General features: G+C 39.6%; 1 protein-coding gene across 1 annotated transcript in view; it reads left to right on the top strand.

Moving 5' to 3' along the window:
- Positions 1 to 4,303: 4,303 nt before the first annotated feature.
- Positions 4,304 to 22,822, top strand: part of LOC309676958 (polycystin-1-like protein 2) — a gene marked incomplete at both ends in the record, with an annotated part of 41,901 nt that continues 23,382 nt past the window's right edge. The window contains 15 exons of the mRNA XM_082489624.1: positions 4,304 to 4,691; positions 5,249 to 5,413; positions 8,624 to 8,809; positions 9,597 to 9,707; positions 10,131 to 10,278; positions 11,960 to 12,180; positions 12,814 to 13,218; positions 14,286 to 14,384; positions 17,041 to 17,248; positions 17,978 to 18,098; positions 18,359 to 18,500; positions 19,420 to 19,565; positions 20,036 to 20,230; positions 21,083 to 21,208; positions 22,593 to 22,775. Of these exons, the coding sequence (XP_082345750.1) occupies positions 4,304 to 4,691; positions 5,249 to 5,413; positions 8,624 to 8,809; positions 9,597 to 9,707; positions 10,131 to 10,278; positions 11,960 to 12,180; positions 12,814 to 13,218; positions 14,286 to 14,384; positions 17,041 to 17,248; positions 17,978 to 18,098; positions 18,359 to 18,500; positions 19,420 to 19,565; positions 20,036 to 20,230; positions 21,083 to 21,208; positions 22,593 to 22,775 (2,844 nt within the window). The remainder of the gene's footprint in view (positions 4,692 to 5,248; positions 5,414 to 8,623; positions 8,810 to 9,596; positions 9,708 to 10,130; positions 10,279 to 11,959; positions 12,181 to 12,813; positions 13,219 to 14,285; positions 14,385 to 17,040; positions 17,249 to 17,977; positions 18,099 to 18,358; positions 18,501 to 19,419; positions 19,566 to 20,035; positions 20,231 to 21,082; positions 21,209 to 22,592; positions 22,776 to 22,822) is intronic.

Raw genomic sequence — 22,822 nt, 5'->3', positions numbered from 1 at the left:
CTGATTTTTTCTCAGGTCTGGGACACCAAAGTTCAGAAATAGAAAAGTCTTGTGAATGACCGTGTTCTCCTAATAGTTGGTCACGGAGAAGTTTGCGGTTGGATTCAGGGTGCCCTGAGCCATGGAGCTATTGATTATGTTGAACAAGAATTCAGGCTTGTATCTTTCAAAAATTGCAGTCTGGTGCTTGGTGCCTAATTTGGGGCATGAAAGGCTGATTTGCAAAGGTGTCAAGACAAGCCTACCACACCTGCCTATGTTAGATAAGCATTGTGCGTGCTCATCTCCCATTCTATAAGAATTTAGGCATATAAAGCTAAACTTTCCAAATGGCATAGCTTAGATGAAAAAAAAAAAAAAACAACAATTAGTGATTATGAGTACTTTGAGATTTGGCTACCAAAACTGAGCTGGTTTTAAGGGGTTCAATTTCTAGGAGTGGTGAACACCACCTAGGTTCCCTTACAGAATCTCAGTGTAGGCCATCATTTTTTTTAACACTTATTAACTTTTTCAGCATCATAAACAAAATACGCTTCAGATTTCCTTGACTGCAACAGCTTCTACTTACAACAACAACAAAATTAATAAACCTTGAAGAATCCATTTGAAAACCAGGAATAAATCATTCATCATTGTCTTTTGTGATGTTTTATATAGCACAATGCTTTTCTGAAGAAACTTTCTCTTGATGGCCACCATCTGGTGTAACTCATAAGGGCAAGTTAGGACTCTAACACATCTGCAGGGCCCCCTAAAACATTTCTGAGAAAAATGAAAGACTTATTCCAACAGACTCAAGAGAGTTCACGAACAAAAGAGTTATTCATAGCTTTATTGCAGCTTGGAGTGAGGGTGTGAAAATATTGAGAAAGCTTTGTCACTAATTTCTAGTCAAAGCTTGCAAAACACAATTGCTTTGCAAGCCTTATTTTAGCTGGTGAATATGTTTTAGTTTAAGTCACTGGTACATAACACGTGCCATAAGGGTGGTTGCTACATCAGCCTTTCAGGCAGACAGCTATAACTGGACAAGGATTAACAAGTCTTGGCTATATGCAAAAGGCTCAAAGTTCCTTAAAAACAATGCTTATGTACAGTCTTTTCTTTTGTGAGTCTGCACCACTTTTTCAGAACTATGCAAAACACAAACAAAAAAAAGCAAGGAATGGTTTTGGTGTATCCAATATTTATATAGCTGACATTATGCTTGACACTTCCCTGAAGATACTGGAGCGGCTTTACAATACCTGTTAGGGGTCAGTTACACTCCCATGGGCAGCCAGCAGAGGAGAGTTTCTTGTAATTGCCAGCCACCACCTTGAGACAGTGGGAGAGGCTTAATTAAGTACTTCTATGACTCCCTGCTGAAACGTGCAAGATGAGATTTCCCAGCCAGGTGCACAGTTTTGTCTCTTCCACACTAACATATGTGACTATTTAAGTAACTTCATAAACTATTTAAGTTACTTCAATTCAGCCAGCTACACAAAGGCAAATAGCAAAAAAAAAAAATATTAATAAACCATTATACTGTGAAGCTTCCATGTGGACTTCTGGCATAAGAAAACTATGTTTAAAAAATGTCCTTCTGTTGAGGAAAAATGCAAATAGCATGTTTCTTTTCTTACAAAATGGTAAATTCAAGGAGTGCTGTTGATTTGAAATCAAGCCATTTTTCAGTTATGAGTGAAAAGGGCTTTCAGGAATTTTCTCTCTTCCTGAGGACCCTAGTTGCTAATTTTGATGCTTTTAAAGCAGTATTTTCTTTTCTGTAAATGCTTTTCTCTTCCTTGTGGTAAACAGAATAAACTGGCACTAAAATATATGAAGGCAACAAACTGCAAAAGAGGGAAATTGTCTTTCTTCCATTCCCCATCTGTCCCAGGCAGTTGAAGAGTTACTTATAGCAACCGTAGATTAGGAAAAAAATCCGCACTGCTGAAGAAATTGCCAACAGTAGACTCACTTGGAGAGCTTGGCTTTATTTGTAGACATTTCCAAACATTATTTGTTCTTTTTTAGGGCCTGTTTCAATATCTGTCAAAGCCAGAGACAAGGCTTCCATTAATTTCAATGGCCTTGGAGCAGATTCACAGAGTGGCACCTCCAGCTCTTGCATTTTTAGCAGTATTTTCATGTAGTCAAATTTCCAGTTGCAGAGGGAGAACTGGACGATGCTACAGAATCCATTCACCACAAACAGGAGTCAATGGCACCTACGGGAAATGTCATGGCCTGTATCACTGACCCAGATACATTTAAGTATAGCCTCCTTCATGACACCTATGTTTTCAGAAACAGGCTGTGTTTCTCATATCTAAAAGGACAAAATGAGAGGGCTGGCTGCCAGCTTCTGCAAAGCCTGGCAAGTCAGCACGGCCCAAGAAGAAGCAAGGACTCTGAAGGAAATGTCATGAAAATATACAGTGGCCAACTAACTGAACAGCAGCTGCCCTCAGCTCTGACTTTTGCGATAGCTTGAATATAAAACAGTTGGGTTGGGGGTTCCCAAACTGAAGCCTATGAAGTTTTGTATGTGGCCCAAAAGGGACTCCTAACTTGCAGACATCCCCGAGAGAACCAGCTGATAATCATAGTTATATGGTCTCTTCCAGGAAGCGGATGGGTGACTGGGCACTGACTGGGCCAGATCCATCAGCTAATTAGAATATAGATTGGCCTTCCCCAAAGCTGGGAAATCCAGTCCAAATATTCACATCTCAGCTGTTCCAGCACCCTCCCTATTGATCAGTCAGAAATTAATGTGGGATCTGCTCCAAGGGTTCCACAGCTGGGGTAAGCCTTGATTTTCAAATGCAGGGGGAAAGGGGACATCCAGCATAGTGCGTAACCCTCCCTCACAGTGCATTTTCTTTCCCTTTCCTCTCCTCCCCCACAATTGTCCTACCCATTAAACACGTCACCATGAACTTTATCTTGAAAACCCCAATCATAGTCCTCCTTCATCCAGCTGAGCAAGGTGATTATGAACTGGAGGTCCAGAAAGGTCTTGGGACTGAAGATCATTCTTAAATCCTTACTGGATGCAGTACACATACTCTACTTTGCAAGAAAGCTTTAGAGTTAGAGCTGGGCTGGCATACTGTGCGACATGTGCATTACCTTCAGCTCAATAGTACAATGCAGGTGGCATTTCTGCAATGCAGGAATTCAACCAAACATCACTGCTTCTGCGTCTCTGTGATGCAGTAGCTGGCTCACTGATCCATGTCTAAATATAAGTGCATGTTCTTTCAGTGTCAGGTTATGGTGGTATAAATTAGTAATAATTGCATCAAATTCAATGGAGTTAATGCCAAGGACAGGAGGATCCCAGTAGCTAAAGATCCTTATTTGTACTGTATTTCTGCTAATCCAGTGGCTTATAAACCTGATGAGTATCGTTTGTAAGGAAGTTCAGAAGCACCTAGGGATTTCAGCTCCTAAATGTAGCTGGGCTGGCTTCCCAAAGTCCATCAGTAGCCTTTGGAATGTGCACATAGGGCTCCCAAGTAGTTCTGATGATTAAGGCAATACTTTCATCTTTTCTAAATCACTGTTTTAACTTCTGGCCTTCTCTTCTACCTCCTAGCAGGTATGAATACTGTAGCTCTATACAGCTAAGCAGCTTAGCTTCTAAGGGATGATGGGAGCATTTCACTCAGGGTGCAGAATTCTAAACAGACACAACGCTTCAAAATGAAGCTTACTTGGGACAGCTGAGATTAACCTGCATATGTGTAAACAGGTGGACAGGATGAATATGATACAGGAATTATAGACATTGCATTAGCATCCAAAAGAAGCACCTCAAAGAATAGTTACTAAAAATAAAGCAATCCAAAACAATCAAATGTATCCAGAGGAGCACTGTGTGTTTTCCCATCTCATAAATCCTTGTATTTCTCATTTTCCTCATTCTTCTCTCATTCTTACATTCTATCTCTTTGCTATTGTTGTAAAGACCTCCAGCTTTAATGTTCACACAATGTTGCCTTTGATGTAGGAGCTTTATCTTGCTTTCCCATGTGTCCAACAGCAGCATATATCAACTTTATCTCCTCTGCTCATGAGAAAAGCAATACTCTAATGTCTTCTCTTCAAACTAACTTCACGTGGAATGAGACATTTATACAATAGGCCTTACAATGGCCATTGCAGTGACTTAGCATCAACACTTGTTGTGTGTATCCTCAGATGCAATGACCATTATATATTAGAAGCAGTCTGTTCCATGTTCTATTGCTGCTGTTGTTGCAAGCAGCAAAGAGGAAAGAGAAATGCTGGTGACACGACAAGGATGACATCTCAAGCTTTTGAAGAAGGCAGCAAAAAGAGTGGTGATGTGAAAAGCAAGACAAGTGCCACACAGGGCACTGAGCTGAGAATGTGGCTTGGGATCACAGTTCTAATTTCTCTTGCTGTGTGTTCGGCTGTGGAGGAAACAACTGTTGATGAAGGAATCCCTTGCTCAAAGTACCAGCTAGCTTTCAACCGTTCATGCTATGAGTTTGTTAGACTCCAGCGTACCTTCACAAGTGCCCAGAGCTGGTGTGAGAGAGGAGGAGGGCACCTTGTCTTTATTGAAAATGAGGAAACTCAAGAGTTCTTGCAAAAACATATTGCAGAGGATCAGGAATGGTGGATAGGACTGATCTCAAACTCCTTGCTGAATGAAACTACTGACGGTAGGTGGTTTTGAAATCATGTCTTCTTTAAAACTGTATCAGCCCATGATGCTTACTTAACATGGTAACAAATGCAATTAGTCCCTCTGTAGACATTGCTGAGAAGCCACTGTCTTTTGTTGTTGTAACTTCAGATTATATTCAGATGTTTTAATTGCCTGCTTCACTTCCCAGTTGCATGTTGTCACCCTTTCCATTGGATCTTGTGGTTGTGTGAGCACGTGGTGAATTAGATCAGCTTGCTGATCCAGTGAAAAAAATGTGCTGGGTTAGGTCTCCAGTGGAAGAACAAGCTGAGCCAATTCATCACATTAGGAACAAGATCTGATGCAAGGGGAATGGTGGAATCTTGAGGCTGGGAGCACAGGGGGAAGTGGTGGTGTCTCTTTTAGTGGTTATATCAGGTTAAATATAAAATGTAATTGAAGATCGCTATGCAGACAAAACCACCTCTGCTTCAGTAGGAGCAGGGCTACAGTCCTGCTCTGCAGGCTCTGAATCTGTAATTGCATTATGGTGGAAAATAAACATTTCAGACATGATTACTTTGTTCACAGGGTCAATGATTTGGCTGGACACTTCAAATATAAACTACAGTAACTGGTACAATGATCAGCCATCTCCCTTCTCATCCACATGTGGGTACATCCTGAAGAATGCCAAGTATCAGTGGGGTGTGACTGAAAATTGCAGCCAGGAATTGGACTTCATTTGTGAGTTTGGTAAGATACATAACAGCTGGAACTGAGAAGTGAGCATGCCATGTTCACAACTGTGCCTAAATTGCCTTGTTGCTTTCAAAGTGGCTACGCAATAACTTAATACAGCTTATTAAAAAAGTGAACAAGCAAAAAGCCATATAACCCTAGCAGGTGCTCTTTTTCCAGTGTGCTGATGTAAGATCTGATTCAAGGAAAGAAAGAACCCTGGAATCACTGGGAGATGTAGGGACTCAGCAACTAGCCATTAAGGTCCAGGTTTCCAGTAGAGGGCTAGTAAAATAGAACTGGATCTGAGAGTGAATCTAAATGTGTCACAGTCCATGTCTACAGCAGCCATAAGCTAGCTAGCTTAAAGCCAATTTGAGCAGTGCATAATAGCATGGTTGCAAGAATAAACTCCCAAAACACCATAGTACCTGAGCTAGGTGGGACCTGTATGAATGCCCTGTAAACATACTCGTAATCAGAAACATGTGCCAAAATAATTGCCATTTGTAACCGAAGCAAAAATACAGCCAGGCTTCTAGAGACACCACTCCTAGCAGCCTACAGTAAGCAAAAGTGAGAGCAAGTGTTTCTTGTTTCTTCTCAGACCCTTCCATGAGGTGAATTTTGAGGGCTTCCCCAGGATAAGGAAGCAGACAGGAACCTGTACTTCCTGGTGGCATTTCAGTGCTCAGACAGAATACCTACAGACATGGTGTCCCTGAAATCGTGACTTGGAACAAACAGTCCTGCAAAGGAATGCTGACAATATTGTTCCATTCAACATATAGATATGAGGGGACTTTGTGTTCCTTGCACTTTGCACATAAGACAAGCATTTTAAACTGTAACTAGAACTATGGTCATAAGCACTGGAAGGACAGTCCAGCTGTAGGCTCACTAATATAAAAGATCTTTGAATCCAGTATGCAAGTACAGGTTATCACAAGCCCTAGAATTGCTACTGCTCTGGTCCAGTACTGTACTACTTCTGACATAATTAACAAGTCATTCCACAATCAGCAAAACTAACAAAGTTTTGTTTCCTGTACTGATTTTCTGTTCCACATCCCCTCCCTACCCTCCTCCTCAGCACTCCCAGTTCACTCCCATATCCCCAGCACATCCTAGCTCTGCAAATACTTTTCCCTCCCCCAGCTCCCTCCCCTGCAATTCTGCAGCTGCTCCAGAGCTCCAGTGGTACGCGCCGGACAGTTGAATCCCACATCGTGGAACAGATAAACATTGGGTTATAATCCCTATTCCCAATACAGGCACTGATGTATCTCTTTCCCTTCTACCTAGCTATTAATTTTCATGAAATTTTAGGGTGTTTTGAGGTTTATATCTATACATCAAATTTGGCTGAAGATGACTAACATTAACAATGATTGGGGGACATGAAGTTGGCAGACGGCACAATCCCTTAAGCTTATTTTCCTTGCAAAACCAGACTAAAATTATTTTTCCATTACAACCACGGTAGACAACTGTCTGTTTGTAAGGAAGCTATCATCTGTTACCATAGGATCTAACTTAAAGCACATTAAATTCAAAGAGTGTTTGCATTATTGAGCAACAATGTCCTACACTACATCCATCATTCCATTACCCAGGAAGCTGAGAACAGATTGAGGCAATTATAGCCTTGTTTTCACTGTCTACAGCCCATGCCCATTAACACACGTACATATTTCAATAACAGTAGACTCCTCTTTTACCAACTTTGTATGCAAGCGATTAGATCCAATATCCCAAAGAAAAAGGGACAATATTTTCGTTTGTTTCTCTGGGTGTTGAATGTTTGGAAGTTCCCGCAACCTGACAGTGCTTCAGTTTGTCTCTGTAGAATGGGCATAGTTACACCTTCATGCACAGCAACTCTGAGGCTTGATTCACATCAACATTGAGTTTGAAACTTCAAATGAAATGTGTAGGTAGCTCCAAATGGTATCACTTTGAATTTAATATCTCTGAATACTGATAACTTGTCTACTTGATCATCTGAGATAGCTATATCTGTACAAACAACTCACCAGACAGTGTTCTGCCTTCATCTTTTCTTGGCCATCTGTCCTAGCATTATTTGTGTTCCTCAACGCAAGTAAAAACTTTCTTTATTATTTCTTAATATCCTACCATTTGGTGCTCTGTGGGTTAGCAATTTGTTGTAGTAAAACTCTATGTATTGAACCAGGGTTTGTACACAGGAACACAAGCCAGGTTCTGCACATTTTTCCATGTAAAAGTTGCTGAGACAGCAAATACTATGGGAACTCTCTATACAAAGTAAAGAATAAAGAAATGCACGAGATGATAGTCCGTATTAGAATTTAACAGCAAATTATTTTTCAAGCTTATTTAGAGAGCTCTAATCTGTAAACTGATCATGTTGCTATAGTTACAGCCAGGCTTAGATTTAGCCTTTAAATAACAATAGCACACAATTACTGCAGTGTGAACACATTGGCACTGTTAATCAAGGTACTTAAGGGCAATGATCGAAACAGCAACTGGAGGACAATGTATTTAAACCCGAGACAGCTGAAACAAAAACATTCTTTTGCAACACTCCCATATGAGAGCAGTCTTTCGCATCCTCCTCTTCAGGGTATTAAGCATCCTGATTACTACAGGATACTAAGAATTCTGAAAGATAATTAACTGTCCCAGATTAATCAAAGAATGAGGTGTACGAATTTAGAGATATGACCTTACTCATTTGAGCAGTCCTGCTGAATGAAGTCAGTCAAATACCACGCAGGAACAAAGCTGTCTCTGTAGCAGAAATGGGATCAGGTCCCATACTTAATATGCAAACTATTCTCCAGAGCAATTACCTGAATATCATGTAAATCACACACTGCCACAAGGCTCTTTCGGAAGTAAGGAGTAACTTTAAACCTTCCAGTACTGCAGGTCAAACAAATGCTAAGTGTTTTCCACAAAAATATGGTTGGTTTTTTTTAATTAAAATATTCTCAATGTTCTCAATTTTTTGTTTAAGGCAGTAAAAGCCATAAATCTATTCCTTTGGATTTAAAAAAATGAAAAATATTTTATTCTTTGTTCTTTTTTTTTTCACTTTCTTAATTCTTTAGCTTAAAAGGGAGAAAAGGGAAGAAAGAGAAACAACAACAACAAAAAAAGGGATATGCAGGAGAATTGTAGCAGGATATTTCAGAAATTCAAAAAGTTAAAACTGACTTTTTTTTCTTCTATTAGAATTTGGCCAGAGCATTGCTTGTGATAATTACAATGCCACTGTACAGTGTGGATCAGGAGAAGTTATTCAAATTGGAGAGAGCTTCTATGGACGGAAGACCCCTCACTACTGTGTATCGGAGACTCCTCTCCAGTATGATACAGATGAAGACTGTAGCTGGATCAGTGTCAAAGATGAAGTAGCAGGTAGTATCTTATGGCATTGCTTGTCAGAAGCATAGACAACATGCCAAAGTTCCTGGTCCCTAAACTATTTTATCTTGTATTCCAGTAGAGTTAGTGAATAGGAAAGTGGATTATTCCTAAAATGAAGGGATTCACAGAGATCTTCTGACATGGAGGAGGTTCCCACAGGAGGCTGGATGGAAAGGAGGGATTTTGAGAGGAGCGAAGATTCAGAGGAGAAGGGGAGAAATGGAGAACTAGAGTTCCTCTGACTGTGTGAAGAAAATATGTGGGCACACCGATTCCTTGACAAACTCAATGGGAGACCCTAGGTTTGACAGAGATGGAAGAGAACACATTCATACAAACCTAACTCCAAACCAGGAGGGGTGAAAAGGCTGGCACCCATGGGGACAGGAGGGCAGGAGGGATTTGCTGCTGCCTGCCATGTGTCGGGTACACATCCTGCTGGAGCTACAGGGCTCCACAGCTTGCCAGACTAAACAGTGGCTATGGCCTGTGCCTATGGTGATTCTTTGGGCTTCCTGCCAAAATTAAACAAAACTCCTAACTTCTTTTTTTACCTTCTCTTATTCAGCTTTATTCCAATCAAGTGGAATGGTGCTAAGAAATACCAGGCAATACGCAACACACTAAAGCCAAAGCGATGTGGAAGTTTGTCTAGAAATCGGTGACATGATATTGCTCCCCCTCCTCTTTTTGTTTCTGTTATCATCTCTCATCTGAGCTGTTATGACAGTCAAAGACAAAACCCACTAGTTCATATAAAAACGGTCCTTCTTTTTAGGCCAGTGTCATGGTCTTCAGGCCTGCCAGGTGGCAGCGGATGGCATTTTCTTTGGAGATCCTTGTCCAGCTTCTGGAAGCTATTTGTCCATTCAATACCACTGCAAGGAAGGTAAGTGGGAGGGGGCTGTCAACACCAAAAGCCTTTTCTGCTCTTTGCTGTAAAACTGTGACCATTGATATTTATCTTAATAATCACTGCTCCATCCTCAAGGAAGAACTTGGAAGAGCGGTGCCCACTAAAAAGAGGCATGAAAATGTAGCTTTCCTGTCCTACCTCAGGGTTTTTGATAGGATACAAAGCTAGAAAATTCAAACACAAAAAACACACTTAAATGAAATTATGTTCAACAAGAATCTTGACCAGTACGTACAGAAAAGAATCAGCTCCCTGTCACACTGCTAATGCACTCAAATTAGCAGCAGTATCAACTCAGTTTTGGAGAAGGCCTGCGCTCACTACATGAAAATTAATTGAATTACGTAAGAAATGTAGACAAACAATGGCATTGAATTCTGTCATTATGTTTTACAGGTCTGCAGCTGGTTGTAACAGATGCATGCTTTGTCTTTGAAAATATCACGGTCGGTTTGAACTGGCTGCTCTCTCCATACTCTGGCAACCTTTCATGTATCATTAGCACTGGAGATGGCCACACTATCGATCCTTACTATCCTCTAACGTAAGATATATCCTTCATGTATCATCAACCAGTAAATTTCACTGCTTGCTTTTCATTGAATGCTTCAAGTCTCTTAAATGAGACCTTAAAAATTAACCAGATTAATAATAGACCATACATACAAGACACTTGGATTCTGCAGAAACTTGTTCTGAAATTAATAGAAATTTTATGCCAACCACAATCTTTCTTCTGCTTAATATGATTCCTATTTCTTACTAAGGGAAGTTATTGCAGATCCTAAGCACACAAAATTGCTGAAAACATGTCAGCAATTGCCAAAGAAACACGCAAGCATTATTTTCTTAAGTTTAAAGAGTATTTTTTTGTAACATTTAAAATAATACAATGGCATTCTGGAGTTCTTCCTTTATTTTCATTGCATAAAAATTGTGTCTTTAAAGGATCAAACATTTTTTCTGATAGATTTAAAAATCAGATTTTGTCCTAGTGCTAGGAATGACAGAGAATGGCTCTAGAAATTTATTTGTCTACTAATGGAATCCTACTTGAGTCAACTAATGATCTTATTTTTCTATGAACTAGAAAAATGAGAGTACACAACTGAAAACCAAAAAGTTGTAACATACTAGAAACAATAAACATTCTTTCAGAGCTACAGACACAGGCCTGTAGCTGTAAAGAAATTGAAAAAAACCTTTGATAGTGAACCTTGAAGTGAAATATAGCTGTAAGCAGAGGCTGGCTGTTTTTATGGGATGCCCTTTTACTTCACCTACTAAGTGGCTCTCAGTCATGCTCATCTGTTTTCTGTGTCCAGTTTGATACCCAGTCTTACAGGGATTGTCTTTTCTGATCTGGTCTTGTCATTGGTATTTTTTGAAGTCCCGTTATAATGAAACCTTTTTCTTCATTAAAGCAGCTAATGAAAAATATCAAGAATGATACGTCCTGATCTTTGTTTGCATTTACTAGGAGGTACCATGATAAGAATATAAATAGTTCAGAGAGAATAGTGTCAGGAATATTACTTATTTGCCTTCCATCGTGTATGTCATTCAAGAAAGATCTCCTTAGCTTCTTTTCACCGTCTCCCTATGCCTGTTAGTAATAATAGCAGCTACTGCAAACTTTTCATATCCATTCATCGCCTATTGCTATCATGGCTGGAGCTGCACCAGACCCAGGAGGGAAGAGACATGTTTGCCAACATGGACAAGTATAGAAGGAGCTGCACATACATAAAAACAAAAAAAGAGCAAGGGAGTGCTCTGACAAAATGCTGAGCAGCATAGCTTCCACGGATATATCTAAGAGGGGAATTGGGAATAAAATCAAGAATAGAGAAATTAAGGGCACCGTTACACATGCATAGTCACATGTCTCAATGTCACATGGCTCAAAGCCAACAATACACAGACCAGATCTAATGCCACGTGTTATTGCACTATGATCTACCTACTTTACAGCAAAATTTATCCACCCTTATAAATACACTTTGAGAATGATGACCCCGATATACATCCTTAATGCAACAAAGGAACAATCTTGAACCCTAAAAATTCTATGTAAATAAATGAGGGATTACAGTGATTGCAGGAGAGCTCAGTCAGGTCAGAAATTTGGGAACTGTGACCACTGTTATCACGTAAGGCTAAGGACTTCCCAGGACAGTCTTCCACAACAAGCAGCTGTTCTCTTTCTATTCTAGACCGGTCAGCAATGTCACATATAGATATTTGTCTCCTGGAGAATTTACTGTTTTTGTGGAATGCACCACCAGCGAATGGCATGTGATGGCACAGAAGCGGGTGACTGTTCAAGATAAGATGGATCAGCTAAGCATTACTGGGTGCTATAGCGAGTATGAATCTGGGAACAGCACGCTCTGCCGTACACTGTATGGGGAGTTGCTGTGGATTCAAGTTGAACTCAATGGAGGTGAGGCTAATTACTCTGCATGTTTTAAATGGCACGCTAAATATTATGCTACCCATAGGACAGAAGTAGGATTTTCATTATGCAAAACTACTTATTTTTAGTGAATGCTTTCCCTCTAATTGTTGCATTTCTGCAACTGAATGCTCTCAGCTCCATTGGAGGGGTTCTTTCCCAGAGCTATTACACCACCTCAAACATAAGTATAAACCCTTTTTCCCTCCAAAGCTGACAAAGCATGAGCATAACTTTAGTCACATGAATCCACATGAATTCAGTAGGAATATATCCATATTTGAAGTTAAGAATCTGCAGAAATGCTTCTCTGATTGAGGGTAAGAAGATTCTGTGTCACTTTTGTCGGTATATATTTTGTTCTCATTTCAAGTTCCTGAGATCCACATATATGCTTAAAAAATAAAATTCAGTAGTGTATGTTTGAATTCTCTTGACTGCCCTAACACTCCCAGTGGAAAACACGTCATAGATTTCCACAGGGAGTCGAGGGGCACAAAATCCTGCATTGCCACTGTGTTCTTAACTCCTTTATAAACACCCAAATGCTGCAGAAAAAACAGCTAGAATTGGACGGCCTATTACACAAGCTGTGAGAAATTTTGAACTGTCTTTTTGCAGGCAACGGAGTGACCTACATGATATTAGCAGATAACATGACACTCGCTGAATCCAATGCAAAGGAAGGAATGCTCCCTCACAATCTGACACTCGACAGTGCCTCTCAAGAGCTGCTAGGTCCAGGGACACATCAACTGGAAATCCGAGCATCTAGCAACACAACCGCACTGGAGATCTCTGAGAGCATTGCTGTTCACTTAATTGAGCCAGTATCTGGTTTTCAGGCTGCATTAGCTTCTCACACTCTGCAGCTGGGGGAGAATTTGGAGATAAATGTCTCTGTGTCTCATGGTGCCCCAGATAAGCTGAAGTTTGAGGTGATTGGATCTAATGAAACTCACTCTCACAAAGAAGATGGCCCTCATGGGGAACCTCAAACATACACCATTCCCCTGCACTCTGAAGGTACAGCATGCTGACATCTTCTGTATTTCCAAGACACTCACAACTGAGTAGAGGAGTTCACATAAACAGTCACAGCACCCTGGGGTAGGGGACAATAATGTACAGCTGAATTTGATAGTTCTTCTAGCTGCTCAAACTTGGCCTGCAGAACAGTACGAACAGCATGGTCTTATTGACTTGTGAGCTAAAAAAATTGAAACTGGCAAATGGGTTCTCCATACGGAGACTGAAAGCAAGGCTTCACCTGATTTTTGCAATAAAAAAGACATAGTGAACCAGGGTTTACTTTTTCATGACACTCTCTGATTCAAGTACAAATGATGACATTTTCCTGAATCACAAAGTGTTTTCCTCCTGTTTGTTCATATGTGTAACTTTTCAAGTTTACACTCCTTTGCATTTTACACTGCAGTAATTAATAGTCTAAGGAGTTCTCAGTAGAGATGACAAAGAAAAGGGGAGCTTTTCTGTGCGTCAGTCTCCAACATGTATTTTTTCTTGGATTTACTTTGTATAAGCTTTTTAGTAATTTTTTCTTTCCATTATTAAGAAATCAAAGCCTTTAAAATGTAGCATTAGGGAGATTGTCCTTCAGAGTTAATTCAGTGGCAGAAGATAAAAATGTTTCCTCCTCTAATGAACTATTAGAGGAAGCTAATTATGATTTCATTTTGTGTTTTAAAATTATTCAATATTAAAAGTTTTATTTGGTCTCCCTATACCCATTTGAACATCCCTTCCCTACAAGACAGCTGGTCTCTCAAAATGCATAAACTCATTTGGACGCCAGTATTAGCACACCTCTAGTTTCCTGTGTGGTAATATCATAGCCAGCTGACAAAGAATAGCATTGCAAGTGCTAGGACAAAGGCATGTCAGTAATTAAAAAACTGAGATAAAGAGGAAGACCATTCCTTGGAAAGCCTTTCAGCAGTGGAAACTTATCAGAAAAGCCCTAAAGCTCTTAACAGAAAAGAATAGGATTTTCTTTACGAATTGGATTTTATATCCCAAACATGATGGACAGGTCCCACTGCTATTCTTAACTGGCCGTTTTTCTTCTCTAGGTACTTTCCTTGTGAAAGTGGTGGCCATGAATGCCTTTTCAAACATGAGTCTGGATCTTGGGTTCATCACTGTGTTGGCAAACAGTTCTCGTAAAGAAGGTAATTGCATTAATCTGACAGTGCTGGTTTTGCCGCTTAAGTGCCTTTTTGCAACCAGAGCATTTCACAGAGTGTTTATGGTTTACATCTAGTAATTGCTTTCCTTCCAGCAACAGTGCTGAAAACTTTTGTGGAGGTTTCTTCCTGATGAAGGCAGATTCCTTGGCTTTGAAGTAGTCATAAATTAGCATCACTCTGTATATGTTACACATTGCACCTTTGCTATTTGTCCTAGGAATAATTAATGAAGTTTATGGTGCAGGACATTGCTCTGAAACCAGGAAATATTTGCATCACAGCAGTCTCATAAATGGTTGCCAGTAAATGCTTCTAGATAGCTCATCCTTACATTTACAAAAGGAGATTATACCAGGAATCAAATGACTTTAGTACTAATCCTATTGAGATTATTCCAGTGCTTTCCCTCAGTTTTTCTCTTTACCTCGATGAAACTCCATCAACTTCTGTGAATTAATTTTGATTTACACCATTATGTTTGAAGAATCAGGATCATCTTCTTTATAGTATGTGACTAGCTTGTTGTTACAACTTTACCTATTGTAAATAGACTGTTTATCACAGTTCTAGAGTCTGATTCTTATAGCGCTAACTTTCAGACTGTCAGTAGTCAAATTCTGTGTATTTAAGTCATATTCTCTGAGGATGTCTGAAAGCTTTACAGGTAGCACTAGAATATTCTGCTCTTTTTTGTATTAAACAGATTCTGCTAAGGAAGAAGGCAGCTCCAAAGCAAATACCCAAAGGACAAAAGTAAGTATTATTTAAGGATCTTTCTTTAAAATTGAAATGCTTAGAAATTTTTCTTACCAGTAAAAGTGCTGCATAAGATATTGAAAAGGAGTATTTGTAGCATACTAGATTAAGGACTAGATTTGCTGTGCCACATAGGGTTTAACATAAAATCTACACCAAAAGTCTCTGAGACAAATGTGTTCATAAACATTCAATCTACAGTTCATAAAAGCCTGCAAGTAACAATTACAAGATTAGAAAAAATGAACTTTTCACAATTATTCAGTTTTGGAATTTGAAATGTGCTTAGATGAATTTTTAAATTATCTACTCGACTAATGGAAAACTCTCTTTGAGGGGCTATACTTCAAGCAGAGTTTAATATATTTTTATATTGTTTCTAAGTGTTTCCTGCTTCTGTATTGGAATGTTTAAATTACTTTGCAAAGAAGAAATTTCCAGTTTATGGTAAACTGAGAAACAAATGATACACCATTTGCTAGCAGCTGCACAAATTTAAATAATAAAATTGCCAGATATAATATTTTGTTGTCATCTTAAAGGTTGAGTTTATGACTATAACTATAGCAGGCAGGTGTCTGCTGTAGGAGATGTGCTGCTTCACAAGAAGCATCATGCTTTACAGATTGCCTGTAAGAATATAGTGCATCAGAGGAAAATAAATCTAATTCAAAACTAAGTTTATCACAGTTTGTTGCACAGAAAGACATATTCAGCTACCTCCTATTTATCCGTATCTGTAACGTATCCAATTCAGATAAAAAAGGAATGTGCTAGAAGACATACTAGAAGACAAATGCTTGTCCAAGGGTAAAAAGTCTTGGTCCAGAAGTGGAAAATTAATGCAAATTAGTTTCCTAAGTATGTGCATTAGTTTTGAAAATGGGAGTTGGGCTCCTAAGCCACTTAGGAGTTTGGGAGTATTTTGCCACACAATTCCTCTGTGCCATCTGCTTCTATTACCATAGCTTAGATTTCCATACTACCACTGATCAGGAAAAGACCATTTAAACTATAGATCTGCTTACAGCGATTTGGGGTCTAAACTCTCAGACCTTTTTCGTTATAAATAAGCAAAATACATATGTGTTTATTCATGCTTCTATCCTAACTGATACACTTATTATTTAGGATCACAAAAGAAAAACCAAAATATATATTAAACCGAGTCGCCACGTAGATCCTTTCACAACTGTTACGCTTGGCTGGCCAGACAACAACAATAATTCCAGTTTTCTCTGGTCCTGTGGTATGTGCATTTCCTAAACTTTTCCATCAACTTCTATTTGACAAGTAACAAACTCACTGCCATGTCAGATCAAGTGATGAAAATCTGCCTGAAGGATGGTTTACTTTGTGGCTTTAAAGTTTGTCACTCACTGTACTCAAAGAATGTCCTTCTCCTTTACCACGGTTTTAACACTGAACTAATTATGGTATATAATATGGCATAGTACTCAGTTTTTGTCTTGTCCCAAAGGTGGCTACTCCTAAGTTTCAATTTTTCAAGATGTGCCCGTCCTAAGCCCTCACTCTCATAGCCAAGAACTAATCCCAAGTGACCTACATAGTTAGGCATTTGCAAGGTACATGTGCCTCAATAAAACAGCAATAATTAGCATCAAATATGATGCAAAAACATTTATGGCTGAAAACTGGATTGAGATTCAGGACATGTGTGTTCTGTCCCCATATTTATCCCTGGCCTCATACATTACTTTGAAGAGTCTGTACTCTGAACTCTGAGTACACACGTTTTAAATAGGGTTCAGGAAACTTGTTTCCTCTATAAAGCGCTTTGAAACCTATGGCAGGAAAGTCCTTTATAAGAGACATGGGATGTTATGATGACTAGTCTAATTATAAAGGAAATGTTTTGCAGGAGCTTGCTGGCCTGAGTGGAATGAATGTGTGCAGCAACAGATAATCGCGACCAACCAAACTGAGGTGCAAATCCCACCTTCCTGCCTTCCTCCTCCAAAGTCAGCAGTGACTGTCAGGGTTACAGTCCAAAACCACGACGATGAAGAGAGACAGGACGAGCAATGTCTCTATGTGACTGCAAAACAAGAACTGCAACTAGAAATCAGGTCTGTTTTTAAACCATAGTATTCACTGGTTAATATTATTAGTACACAAATATAGCGCAAGGCCACAGTTTTCAATAATAATGATAACAAAGTGATAAAGTACTTACTGTTGTAAATCTATTTATACTTTACCATCATAGGAATTACAGACAAAATGGGTCTTTCTGCATTTTCCAGTCCACACTTCTGAACATAATCCTTTTATAAACTGAATAACATTCTTCCCAAAACCATTTAGGCTTTTTGACCCCATTACATGCTTTCAATGTTGGAGATTTCCATATGCAAACCTCATTGAAACAATGGGAATAGAAGCCATAAGATATGTCTGAAATTCCTATTAGGCACCCAGATACACATTACTGCTTTAAAAAATCTGTTCTTCAAGAGTCTAGTGCCTCATTAAAGAACAGTGGCATTTCAATGATCTGTTAATATAATCATTTCAGGAGATTAAATAGACTCAGGCTTCATTTGAGAGCCTGAATCAGTTTTGCAACATAAATAGTTTGTGGGATCTGGGCCTCAGTCATGTTGAAAATGGAGATCAAGGTTCCTAAATCTCTTGCTTTAAAATTAAGTGTTTAGCTATTTGTGAGTCATGTGTCACCTGTCTCATATTGCAGGGCTTTTGCAGATTTTCATCAAACTAGAGTAAAACAATCAACCTCAAGGACTAGGACATCCCGTGCAGTTACTACTTGTAACTACCATCTTAATTCCTTACAGGTGTGAGGCAAACTGCAAGCCAGTGAATGTTAGCGATCAAGTCATTTTGAGTGTCTCTGGACAGAAGGACTCCCAGGCCATATATTATAACTGGTATTTAGATAACACATTCCAAACCAAGGTGAGAGTATCAGAGTTGTCAGAAATACTGCACACACAAAAATAAACATCCACCCTGAGGCAATGTCATGTGGCCTCAGAGTGATACTTTGTCAAATGGATGCTTTGGAAACAATAGTGAAGACCAAGAAAAGGGGGTGCCAGGTTTGGTAGGGGTTTTAATGAGGGGCAGCAAATACCACCCTGCTCCTGATATATCACAAAAGAGATCACAGCGAAGAGCCTCTACTGTCATGTTTTCTTTTCTGTCTGATTTTCCAGTCTACACCGCTCCCTCTAGCCTGTGGCCTGACTGGTTTCCGGCAGAACTCTTTGAATTTGCTTCAAAGCAACACATCCGTGTTGAAAATGAACAGCACCTTCTTGCAGACACAGGGAGAAGCTTTTCAGATTAAAGTAACAGGTAGGGGCAAGCACAGTTTTTCAGACTCCTTTGAGATGGTTTCTGCCATCGTGACATCACACTGACGTTACACACACATAGCCTCGCTGACAAGTAAGTTAAATCATTCCACAAGTTGAGAGCTGTTACTTTGTACGTGGGTTCTTTAAAATAATTATGAGCTAAGGTTGTTCTGGGCTCTTGCACAGCAGGGCAAATTCAGATATCTTACTGTTACAGCTGTTAATAACTTTGTTAAGGCTCATCTGGAAATGAAGTTATGCTAAATACTTGATCAAATAATACAGCTTTGCTTTATAATGCAAAGACTAACATGTTTTTAATAGTTCTTTTCCTCATGTGGCTTATTCAGTCGCAGGATTTAATTTCTGATTAAGCCCACCCTGATATTTCTGGTGCCTAAACAAACAGCATCATTGCTAGAGTAGGCAAGATTAATGTCTGAAGATCAGTGCTGCTGGGGCACGATTATTGCTGACTTTCTGCACCCTCCACTCCCAGCAATGACTCAGCGTGGCTACGGGGAGGAAACATACCTTGTCAGCACCGTGCCTCCGCCCGAGATCCCCAGTTGTGCCGTGTCTCCCAAGCAGGGATCAGTGCTCACTACATTCACAGTCTCCTGCAGCGCTCCTTGCTTGGCGGAGGCGTGCCAATCCATTCATAACAGGCAGCTCACATACTGCTTCTACCTGAAATCAAGTAAGTCCTGAGGTGAACAGTTTGGCTAAATGCTTCTCCGTGTTTCTAGTAAGCGCTGTTACCATTGCTAACAAGAGCAGAGGCACGACCTGCTTCTGCTCCCCAGAGAGTCTGAGTCAATCATCAGGCTTAAACAGGGCACCCCAGAATCCCCTGTTCTTAGAGAACAGGAGGTGTCTGTGGTGTCTGGTAGGTGACCTGTTCTTTCCTATTTCAGATTCTCTCTTGCACTGTGGCCCAGATCCTGAACTCTTCCCAGTTTATCTTCCACTTGGAGAAAAGGATAATGATTTCATTTTACACATGACAATTACTGTTAGCAACAACTATGGTGATACAGTTCAAACGAATGCTTCGGTGAAGGTACACAGAAGAATTATGTTATTTCAAGATCTCTCAACTTGATACCTAACCTGCAATTCACTTTTGGAGCTTCTTCCCATTTTATACATATCACTTCCCTCTGAATGTGCCATAATCACCATTTTCCTATCTAACAGAGACTATTGTCTGCGGACTCAGGGTAGTCAAAAGAATCTTCCACTGTCCTTTCTCTAGGATAGAAGCTTAAAAGATTTGGCCATTGGGCAGCATAAGCTGTATTTAGCATTCTGGAATTACTCGATGTAGGCCCCAGAAAACTCCTGCTTCTGCCCCAGTCCCCCAGTAAGGAGATCCTTATCAGGCCATTAAAAATAAAACTTCAAAAATGGGGAACACAAAGTTTCCTGTCCCACTCTCGCTAGGCTGTCAATAAGATGATCGTGGAAGCTGCTCAAAGATAATTATAACAGCACTAGCAACGTTAAGAGTATATCTGATTTCTTCATCAGGTTGGACATGTAGATATGACTGATGGGAACCTGACTCTGCAGTCTATTGTATCTGAGAAGGCAAACACCATCCTCAGAGATGGGAACAACAGCATGAGCCTTTTCCAGCTGTATAAGTCAGTCATATCAGTCCTTAATCAGGAGACCCAAGAGGAAAGCTTTAACATATCTTTACAGACGGACACACGAAAAGAGGTCAGCCAGACACTTGTGTTCTTGCAGCGTAATGCAATATAATGGACTCTTCATATTCTTTGACAGCTCTTAAGTAACATAAAGCTCATATATCACCACTTGAAATCAATGGAGGTTTCAAGTTTCTAGTATCTGTCTCAGTGTTTGGCACAGGTTTCATCTATTTTTCACTATTTGCCTACATAAATAATACGTTTTATCATCTGTCAGTAAAAGAATTTATTCTCAATTGTTATTGCATTAACTTAAACTAATTTGAATGGTCTTTTAAAACTTAACATCAACCTTATTTTCCACAAACAATTTAAATATTAATAAAATGACCTCTCCTGTGGGAGAAATACCCTTTCTAATTTTCCTAAGTACTAGATGGCAGGTAATTTTAGTTTGTTCCTTTCAGCTAGCATCTTATATTTCAGTTATAAGCTTATATTTGTACAGTGCTTTGAGTTCCTTAGATGAAAAGATCTAGAGAAATGCAATGTATCCTTCAATTATGATTCATTATTTGAGTAACATCAATCATACATGGCTCTGCTTTCTCTGGAAGTGGTATTTATACAGTAATTCACATATATTAGTACAAATTCTCACAAGTAACTCTCATTGCTATTAATGGATGTTAAATGTATAAATTCTGTGTAGGGAAGTAACATAAAACTCATGATTATATAGTTACTAAGGCAAGTGGCATCTTGTCAGTAGACCTAATATCAGTTCAAATGATCCTTGTTTTGGAGTCTTACTCTACCGCATAATTTACAGCAAGCCTGGCTGTCAATATACAGCACTACTTGCACAGTCCTAATTAGCATCTTATTCCTTTGCCTAATTATCCCTTTTCATCCCAAGCTCCGAGGGCTGATGCTGACAACTCTCTCTGCTGTTAACATAACATCAGTGCAGACTGCTCTGAAGATGTCAGAATTATTGAAAGAAATCACTTACAGGAGTGAAGAGCTGTCTGTCTCAGCACAGGTAAGAAGCAATTAATCTTATATCTCCTTACACTAACAGTATAGACTCTATTGCACCCTACTGACCTTAGACTGAGTTTCGGTGCCTTACAGTTATCTGTTCTTTACCCACTTTTTCTACTGTAGCAGCATGTGTATTTTGACCAGAAGGGAGTACTTTTTTGCTGTGAGAGTAAGCAAATTTGGACTCTCAGACATTGTCTCAGCAACCACTACAACCCAGGCTATGACTGTCTGACCAGTTACATTTTATAATATATCTTTACGATGGAAACTTTCACTTTTAGTCAGAGGTATGTTAGGACGTATATTTTATCTTGTAAAGCACCCTCAACATCCTGAAAAAAAAGAGCCCAGGAGGGTTTTTCTAGAATTGCCCAGATCCATTAGTCCCTGATCCATGCACTGTCACAAAATGCACGTAGGCAAGCTGTCAGTGAGGCAGGAACATGACAGCACCCGGAGGAACTGGGCACAAATGTTCAGACGGGCCTCACAAAAGTATTTCTTGAATTTCATCTGGCAGCATGACATTATTAGTAGATGATGCTATTTATGCATAAGGAGTGAGCACATGGGAGGACAGAACAAACTGTCACTGGGGAAGTTTCCCAAATATACTAGCAATAAAAAGAGCTGTCCTGATTTCTGAAGTATTATACAGTTGCAGCCAGACAATGGCTTGGGAGCATTTCAGCAGTATGTGGTTAACTTTGGCAAGACAAGAACATAGCTGAGATTCAGCACTCACCCGACAGTAAGGCTGCTAAGTGTTTGCAGACTGTGGGAATGGATATGTCCAAGCTTGCAGTGAATTTGCTTGGCTCCCTCACCACCCTGGGCTAAAAGCTGGCCAGTGCTTTCACAATCACAAAGCAATCACTGGCTGCATTTGGGCCCAAAATAAAAATCATAAAACTCATTTTCCTTTGGCATTTAGCACAGCACGAGGCCAAAGATATTACTTGCTGTTAATCCAACAGGGTTTGTGGAAATTAAGATTGAAATGCACGTGCACTTGGCAATACAGTGGTATTTTTTTGGATGCACCACCCAAAGTATAACCTAATTTACAACATTACTGTACATCTAAACTGTATCCTTGCCCAGTGTTTGACAGACAAGCTTCCTTCACATGTTATTAATCTTTTTTATGCAGGCTGCATTTTTCAGGTCTGAATTACATGTTAGTATGCCATCTAGTATATCATCTTTATTGTGTTTGAAGTATTACCCCAGCAGAAATAATTACAGTAAAAACAGCATTAGCCACAAATAGTCCCATGAGATTAATTATGTTGCAATATTCAGTAAATGACACAAATGTCAATTCTGTCATTTGTAGTACCAACACATACAAACTTTTCCCCTTGTTCCCCATGCAGGTGGAAGCTAGCAACACTCTAAAAGATGTCAGTACCTCCTTGCTCACTGTAAACACAGAGGACAGCAGAGATGATCAGAAGTTAAAAGATGCAGCCAAATATCTATTTAATGCAGTAAGCAATGTCCTTAAAGCTTCTGTAGAAATCAGAGCTACAAACGCTTCAGTGCCAGAGGCAGAACAGGTAATTTTGGTTTGGTCCAGTTTGTAGTGGACTGTGTGTGAATATTT

The sequence above is a fragment of the Vanellus vanellus genome, assembly GCF_965231255.1.
Source record: "Vanellus vanellus genome assembly, chromosome: 12".
Taxonomy (NCBI): domain Eukaryota; kingdom Metazoa; phylum Chordata; class Aves; order Charadriiformes; family Charadriidae; genus Vanellus; species Vanellus vanellus.
The sequence above is the reverse complement of the archived record's forward strand: the minus strand, read 5'-3'. Positions and strand labels throughout refer to the sequence as shown.